The sequence below is a fragment of the Terrapene carolina genome, unplaced genomic scaffold (assembly GCF_002925995.2).
Source record: "Terrapene carolina triunguis isolate 2854851 unplaced genomic scaffold, T_m_triunguis-2.0 Scaffold34381, whole genome shotgun sequence".
Lineage (NCBI taxonomy): Eukaryota > Metazoa > Chordata > Testudines > Emydidae > Terrapene > Terrapene triunguis.
This window is the reverse complement of record NW_020698732.1, coordinates 1-7,827: the sequence shown is the minus strand read 5'-3', so window position 1 is coordinate 7,827 and position 7,827 is coordinate 1. Positions and strand designations below refer to the sequence as shown.

Below are 7,827 nucleotides of genomic sequence, written 5' to 3'. Positions count from 1 at the left end.
GCCAGGGACACTGCGCTAGGGGGCCACAGCAGGGAGAGCCCTGTGCCCCAGAGGACAGCTGGAGGATTTGTGCCCCCCCCCAGCCAAGGCCAGACAGGCTCATTGTGATCATCGAGCCTGACCCCCCTCTCTAACAGGCCAGAGCCTTGTGCCCCAAGAACTCCTAGAGCTTCTCTTTGGGGACAGCGTTGTTGTGGGGTGAGTCACACGGGGCCAGTTTTCATAACAAATGTTTATTTCAGATGCTGGCAGCTCTTCCACGTGGCCTGGCTGGAAATTACTTAAAAAGGTGAAGCACAAAGCCAGAGCAGCACGAGGTGCAGGCAGACAAGTGAGGCCCTGTCCGGGGGGGAGGGCACTGGGATGAGGGTAATTTATATATAATATAAAGAGGGGTGGGGTGTCGTTCTGTGCCCGTGAGAGTGAGGAGAGGCATAAGGTGCTGGGTGGCTCAGAGGCCTGACCCTAGCCCCGTGACTAGTAGCCACCCTCACCCCTTAGCAGGTGCTGGCTCAGGCCAGGCCCCAGGGCCGCCAGCCTGTACCCACAGCTGGGGGGGAGGATGGAGGTGGCTGCTGTGCAGTGGGTTCTGGGAGCCTCAGGGTTGGTGGCTGGAGCAGGAAGCTTGCAGGGCGGCTCCAGGGGAGACAGCACCATCCGTACCATGTGTCTGTGGCCGGCTCAGGTTGCGGGGTCTGGGAAAGCACCGGCACCGCCTGCTGGGAAGGGCGGGGCACCTCCTGAAGGCACTTGGAGGGGGCGGGGGCAGCTTGGCAGCAGCAAGCAGCAGGGGGGCTGGCCCCTATTTCTCCTGCATCTTCTCCAGGATGGGGACGATCATGTCGAACTTGGGCCGTTTCGCAGGGTCCTCATTCATACAGATCTTCATCAGCTTGCAGATGTGCGGGGAGATGCCAGGCGGGATGGTTGGGCGTAGCCCCTCCAGTGCCACCTGGGGGCAAGCAGGATGAGAGCTGGGGACAGGTATGCACCAGGGCCAAAGCCCCCCCCCCGCCGCTGGATCCTTCCCACCCACTCCCTGGGGGTGACCCCAGCCTCTCCAGTGAGCTGCGGGGGGCTGGGCCCTGCCTCCCCACTCACCTTCATGCCGATCTCCATGTTGGACAGGTCTGCGAAGGGCACCTCGCGTGTCACCAGCTCCCACAGCAGCACCGCAAAGCTCCACATGTCGGCCGAGCGCCGGTTGATTTCCTCTGGCTTCTTCTGCAGTGCTGCAGGGAAGCCAGCGGGGGAGCTGTGAGCATAGTGGGGGGAGGGGTCAGGGAGAGCGCACCCCAGCAAGGGGCATCCAGCCACTAGGCCGGGAGGGACTAGGAGGTAGCAGCCCCTCTTGGGATGGGTAGAGCTGTAACACCCCCGGGTTCCTGGCACTCACCCTCAGGTGCCACCCAGGCTGGGGCATACATCCTGCCTGGGCACTGGAAGGAGAACTTCACGTCAGCCATGCTGATACGCGCTGTCATGTCCTCGTCGATCTGCGGGGAGAGAGGCGGTCAGCCAGTAGCCTGGCCCCCTGGAGCGCTGAGAGCCCCATCCCCCTGCACTCACCATGATGCTGCGGCTGTTGAGATTGTGGCGTGGGATGAGGGGCTCCAGTGTGTGCAGGAAGGCCATGCCCCGGGCGATGTCCAGGGCAAACTTCACTGCTTGCATCTGATCCACCACAAAGTCTGCAGGGAGACGGTGAGCATCAGTGCTGGGGGGTGGGACGTGGGGCTGGACGGACGGACGGACAAGGGGAGCAGAACGTGGGGCTAGCGCCGGGGGAACGGAGAGACTAGGGGAGCAGGATGCAGGGCTGCTGCCAGGGGTATGGACGGATGAGGGGAGTGGGGCTGGTGTGGGGGCCAGACGGATGAGGGAAGCGGGGCCGCTACCAGCACTGGTGGGGAGAGATAGAGGGATGAGGGGACGTGGGGCCAGGGACGGATAGAGGGATGAGGGGAGCAGAACGCGGGGCTGGGGATGGCCGGATGAGGGGGGTGGGAGGGGCGGATGCGGGACTGAGGCCGGCACTGGGGGAGGTGGCGAATGGGACAGGGGTGTCTGTGCTGTGTGTGTAGAACACAGGCTGAGAGGTGCCAGAGGTTGGGACTGGATAAGGCAATTGCGGGGGGGGGCCGCCCCCCCCCCCCCCCCCCCCCCCGAGTGCTGAAGGCCAGGTAGGACAGGCCCCAGGGGTGAATTCTGGGCCAGTTCTAGTACCAGAGATGTTGTGGCGTGTACCCCCCACCCCCCCCGGAGTGGTTTTCCTTGGCCTAGTAGTGCGTGGCACGTCCCCTGCCCTGACACTCACTCGTCCCCTCGTGTAAGACGTTGTAGAGGGAGCCGTAGGGCATCCAGTGCGTGATGATGATGGGGTGCGGGGCGGGGGGCGACTGGCAGGCCCCCAGCACTGGCAGAACATTGGGGTGTGAGAAGATCCTGGAAGAGAGAGGAGTGTGAGAACAGTGGGCTCCCCGCCCCTGCCAGCCCCAGCTCCCCAGCACCTACCGGAGCTTGGGATGCTCCTCGTTGAAGTCTCGGCTTTTCCGCGTTGTCCAGTCCCGAATTTTCATCACTTTGATAACGATGTCGTTGCCCTGCCAGCGCCCCTTCCACAGCTGCAAGGAGACAGAACAGAGTCAGCCGGGGGCGGGGCGGAACCGGGAACAGGGTCAACTGGGGTGTCAATCAGGGATGGGGGGAGCCGGGGACAGGGCAGGGGCAGGGGACGGGGTTAGCTGGGCACAAAGGCTGGGGTGAGCTGGGAGGGACACAGCCTGACTGGTAGGTACTTACGTGCCCCCCACTGGCAGTGGCCATGCCCCTCATTTGTTAATGGAGTCTCCACTCCCCCCAGGGAGGCAGGGAAGGGCTCCTACCCCATGGCCCAGAGGGGAGCTGGGCAATGAGACTCTGAGGGCTGGTCCCAGGCCCCACAGCATCCGGGACCTGCGCAGCGAGCAGCCCCACTGTGGCGCTGGCCCCCTCCCCTTGGCCAGGCCCGCCTGCTGTGGCTGCCTGGAGAGGCTCCTACCCCCCGGGGCCTGCCACGGATGCCCCCCCACCCACCTCTCCTGACTGGTTCTCGTTGAGTTTGTGGCCCAGGCTCAGCTGCTTGAAGTCTATGCCGGCCAGTTTGTTCAGGGTCCCGTTTCCTGCCATGAGAAAGGGAGACACTGTCACACCCCAGGGACCCCTGCACGCACCCCTCCCCCTGCCATTCTCTGCACCAAGAAGAGCAGGGGGGCTGGGCACTGAGGGATCCCCACATTAAGTCTCCCCCACCCTGGGGCTCCCTCCCCATGGAGAGACTTTGCCCTCCTCCCCCCTACACAAACCCACTGGAGGTGCCCCAAGCCGCCTCCTGGGGGACACCCACACGTTCCTCCCCCCTCCCAGCCAGGGCCCGAGTCCTTACGGGGCCGCGTGCGGGTGGTGCCCTTCCAGAAGGTGTCCTTGTAGGGGATCTTGGTCAGGCTCTGGCCCAGCTTCTCTGCACGCTCTGGGGAGATGGAGACATTGAGCACTAGGGGGCTGGGGTGGCGCAGGCCGGAGCAGCCAGAACTGAACCTGAGGGCTCTTGTGACCACTGGGCCGGTAATTTCTGCCTGATGGGGAACTAACTTCAGAAAATCGGTCAAGTAGTTTTCCTACGGACGGTTAAACCAGATGCAAGAGCAGCACCCAGTCTGCACTGGGCCGGCCAAAGGCCTAGCTGACATGGCTCAAGGGCTGTGAGGTGCACTTAACATGTGGGAATGACGCTCCCTACGTCAAGTCTGGCCGCACAGAGGTGGGTTTAATTGGTGAACGAAATCATGAGCTGAACTATGCTGGCCCTTTGCCATCTTCCTGTTTGGGGTACGGAAAAATTCTCAGCTCCTTGTTCCTGCCCGCAGGGTCTCTCCGAGGCAGGCCAGCCCGCAGGGTCTCTCCGAGGCACGTAAGAGCCGTTCTGTCTCCCTGCCTTGTGTTACTTTCTGCCCCCCTCTTCCTTCCCCTATTCCCTCTCTTGCTTTTCACAGAATCCTGAAATCAACTGTACGGCACACATCAGCCCAGGGAGATGCGACAGCCCGCCAGCCCTGCCCTGTCTGAGCAGAAATGACCCAGCGGGGTGACATTCCTCACAGGAGCCAGGGTCCAGAGCTACATGGGTTGTAGTCAGGAGCCACTTCCTCATTGTTCCATTGTCCTACTGGTCTTATGGATGCCTCGGGAGGTCATGGACACTCCTTGGCTGGAGGTTTCCAAAGGAGGCTGGAGCCAGCTGTCTGGGATAGCTTAGACCCAACAAATCCTGCATCATGGCAGGGGTCAGACCAGCTGACCCTAGTGGGCCCTTCTAACCTGCCATCCCAAAGCATTCAACAGCCGCCCAGTGTTCCACGAACCCCAATGAAAGCCCCCACCTTTTCTATCCTTTCTTCTCCATGCTGGGTCTGTTTCTAAGGAACAGGAGAAGTGGATCCCTTCGCACAGCGGGACAGAGTAAAATTAACCTCTTCCTTTCCCGCAAAGACAGGCGGCTGGTAAAACGAGACTCACATAGTCTGCCTCCAAAACGACTCAGGGTTTGATTATGCAAAACAAACAAGGTCAGTTTGGCTTGTTTTGGTTTCTTGTTCTTTCTGGGTTTTGATCAACAAACTTCCAACGTTGGAATGGATGCATTGGAGTATCTGCTAGGAAGAGCAAAGCCCCGAGCCTGGGTACTGTTCCCAGGTCCGACCGTGGAAGAGTTTCACACCTTTAACTCTTGGAGAGCAAAACAACAGAGCCCTGGGCTAGCAATGGAGCTGAGGGAGCATGGCAGGATGGGGGTGGGGGGTGGCAGGATCAGAAACAAGTGGGGGGAGGTTGGAGACGGGATAGTTGGGGGGTAACTTGGTGGTGTGGTTGGGGCAAAGGGATTGGGGGGTGGGGATCTTGGGGCAGGGGGAGCAGAGGTAAGGGGTCACCTGAGGGTGCAGGGCAGGATGGGGGTTGCAGGGGGGGGGTGCAGGGTGGAATGGGGGGGTCACCGGGGCAGAATGGGGGGGTTGAGGGGCAGGGGGTGCAGGGCAGAATGGGGGGTCACAAGGGGGTGGGGGTGCAGGGCGGGATGGGTGGTCCCCAGGGGTGGGGAGCTCCTACCTTTCAGCAGTTCGCGCAGTGGTACCTTGGCCTTGTCCACAGGCATCTCGCCATATTTGTTGGAGATGCTGATGAGGGCCCCGTTGCTCACCAGGTCCTGCGGGGGCAGGGCCACGGTGAGAACCCAGCCCCCAGTCCCACCAACCCCTATCCTCCCTCCCCCGCCCAGTCCCCCCATGCCACCCTGCCCCCCGCTCGTGGGGCCCTGCTCACCTCAGCCACCTGGTCGTGCCCCCAGAAGCAGGCGTAGTGCAGCGGCGTGTTCCCATGCTCGTTCACGGCATTGATGTCTGCCTTGAACTGGATCAGCTGGGAGGGAAGAGACAGCAGCCGCAGCTGGGGGGGGAGGGGTCGGCGGGGACACACCCACACACTCCCTCCAGACACCCCAGCTCCAGCCTCTCCACGCTGGGGGAAAGGGCAGGGCACTGGCTGGGGGGAGGGGGCTGCCAGCAGGGGCACAGGGGGGAGGACCAGGTGCTGACTGTAGAGTGGATGCTCCCAGTAGGGGTGTTACAAGGAGGGGGCAGGGCGCTGGCTATAGGGGCAGGGAGGGTACCGGGGGGGAACAATCCCCATAGGGTGTGCTAGCTGTGGGGAGCCCCAGCATGGGGGGGGGCTGGCTGGAGGGCTTGGCGGGGGAGCCCCCGCACAGGGGCAGGGGGCTGGCTGGGGGGCTCGGTGGGGGACTCAGCAGGGGGCAGCCCCACCCAGTACCTTCTGCACAATGTCCCGGTGCCCGTGGCTGGCCGCCAGATGCAGCGGGGTGTCGTCGCCGCGGTTCATGACGTTGATACGGGCCCCCCGCATGATGAGCATGTCCACCACGGTGGAGCGGCCCTCACGGCAGGCCCAGTGCAGGGGGCTGAATCCGTGGTCGTCCCTGGGGAGGGTGGGGGGTGAGTTCTGGGGGGGCAGGGCCAGCACCATGCCCCAGTGGCCCCTCCCCTGCCCGGGCGGGTTCAGGGACCCCCAAGGCACATGGGTCCATGGGCGCTGGGAGCAGGGAGGCAGCTGGCCTGAACCCCATGCCGGTGGGGCTGGACTGGGGGACAGGGAGCAGCCAGAGAGGGAGGGGTAACAAGCAGTATGGGAACCCCAAGCCCTGGCAATGGGCTGTGGGAGTGAGGGGCCTGAGGGGGCTGTCTCTAGTCCTCTCCCAACCCCCATGTACAGGGGGACCCGGCGGCCCTGGCCCAGTCTCAGCTGCTCCCAGCTGAGTTGCTGGCCTGGAATCCCTCCCCTCCTCCCCCCCCCCCCCCCCCGCAAGGGGGGGCGGGAGCGGCCCGCCCCCCCACGGGCCCCCCCCCCCCGGGGCGGGGTGCGGGGCCCCCCCCCCCCCCCCCCCCCCCCCCCCCCGCCTAGTAAGGGAGGCTGAGAGAGGCCGGGCCTTAAAAGGAGATTCCAGCCTGGCGGGGGGTGGGGGGACAGAAGGGGGAGCTCCCCCACCTGGCTCAGCCCCCCCACAGCCCCAGGGAGGCCCCCCACACCAGTCCAGCCCCACAGCCCTGGGGAGCACCCCCTACCATACAGTCCAGCCCCAGAGAACTCCCCCCCTCCACCTCACCCAGCCCCAGGGAGCCCCTCCCCAACCAGTCCAGCCCCATAGCCTCAGAGAGCCCCCCCACCCTGGGAAGCCCCTCCATCACCCAATCCAGCCCCACAGCCCCAGGGAGCATGTGCCCCACGCTGCCCTGCCCACAGCTCTGGGAGCTCCCACCCCCAGCCCAGCCCCGCCATCTGGGAGAGTGCCCACCCCCCGTGGACATAGCACTGGTGACCTGTCCTCACTCCACAACCTCCCCTGTGGCTCCCCATTCCCTACTCTAAGCCACCCTCTGCTCAGGTCCCTGCCCTGATACCCGACCCGCCCATGTGCCCCCCACCCTCCCAGCACTGTGCCCAGACCAGACTCCGGGGCCCTGCCCTGATACACCCCCCCCATGTACCCCCCACCCCCCAGCACAGTGACACAGCTAAGCACAAGGGGTGGGAGCATGGGGGACAGAACTGCCCCAGAGGCCAGACCCAGGGTATGCAGCTCCCTGCCCAGAGCCCCTGGGGCTGGCATCCGCCAGGGAGGGACTGACCCAGTGCCTGGCTGGGTCTCCCCCCAACCCCCCTGGGGCTGAACATGAGCAAAAGGGGGGCCCAGGGAGGCAGCAGGGGAGCTGCACGAGGGATCATGTGGAGAACTAGTGTCTGTCCCCAGGCCCTTCACTCAGCCCTGGGCTTCTCCCTGCTGTGGCACCTGTCCTGCCAGCGTCTTCCCCCCTCCCCCCCCCCCCGCCTGGGCCCTTCCACCAAGGGGGCCGAGTCCCAGGACAGAGCGACCTCCCCCACTTGGCTCAGCCGTGGCTCCTGAGGGAGGCTCAGACGGAGGCTCGGGGAGCTCGGGGCAGTGGGATGGATGCAGTGGGGGCAGCGGCTCGGGGGGCAGCCCTTGCGTGCACGGATCATGGGGTGGGGCTGGCTCAGGGGCAGGGATGGACCAGACGGACCCGAGAGGCTCCCCGCAGGATCTGCAGCGCCAGCAGCTCAGTCCCTCCACACACTGCGCCCACTGCCTGGCCCAGGAGCCATCGCTGCGGCTTGGGCACAGAGAGACCAGCCGATTCCCTCGGGCCCCAGCCCCCTAAGGGCCCCACAGAGCCAGAGAAAGGCTCTGCCCAGGCCTGGGGGCCA

The 7,827-nt window shown here is 64.7% G+C and overlaps 1 protein-coding gene across 2 annotated transcripts; it reads right to left on the bottom strand.

Moving 5' to 3' along the window:
- Nucleotides 1-214: 214 nt before the first annotated feature.
- ILK (integrin linked kinase) lies at nucleotides 215-6,366 on the bottom strand. 2 transcript variants are annotated; one of them, XM_024202279.3, is made up of 11 exons: nucleotides 5,860-6,366; nucleotides 5,356-5,451; nucleotides 5,143-5,239; nucleotides 3,425-3,508; nucleotides 3,076-3,161; nucleotides 2,515-2,624; nucleotides 2,318-2,445; nucleotides 1,570-1,691; nucleotides 1,397-1,496; nucleotides 1,102-1,232; nucleotides 215-952 (listed from the first exon to the last, which is right to left on the bottom strand). In XM_024202279.3, exons 1-11 carry the CDS (start codon nucleotides 6,310-6,312, stop codon nucleotides 803-805), a joined length of 1,557 nt encoding a protein of 518 aa, XP_024058047.1. In that variant the 5' UTR covers nucleotides 6,313-6,366; the 3' UTR covers nucleotides 215-802. The 2 variants fall into 2 exon arrangements, 1 of the variants encoding a protein (XP_024058047.1); XR_002908239.3 differs by having other exon boundaries at nucleotides 861-952; nucleotides 1,102-1,255; nucleotides 5,860-6,365.
- Nucleotides 6,367-7,827: the final 1,461 nt, after the last annotated feature.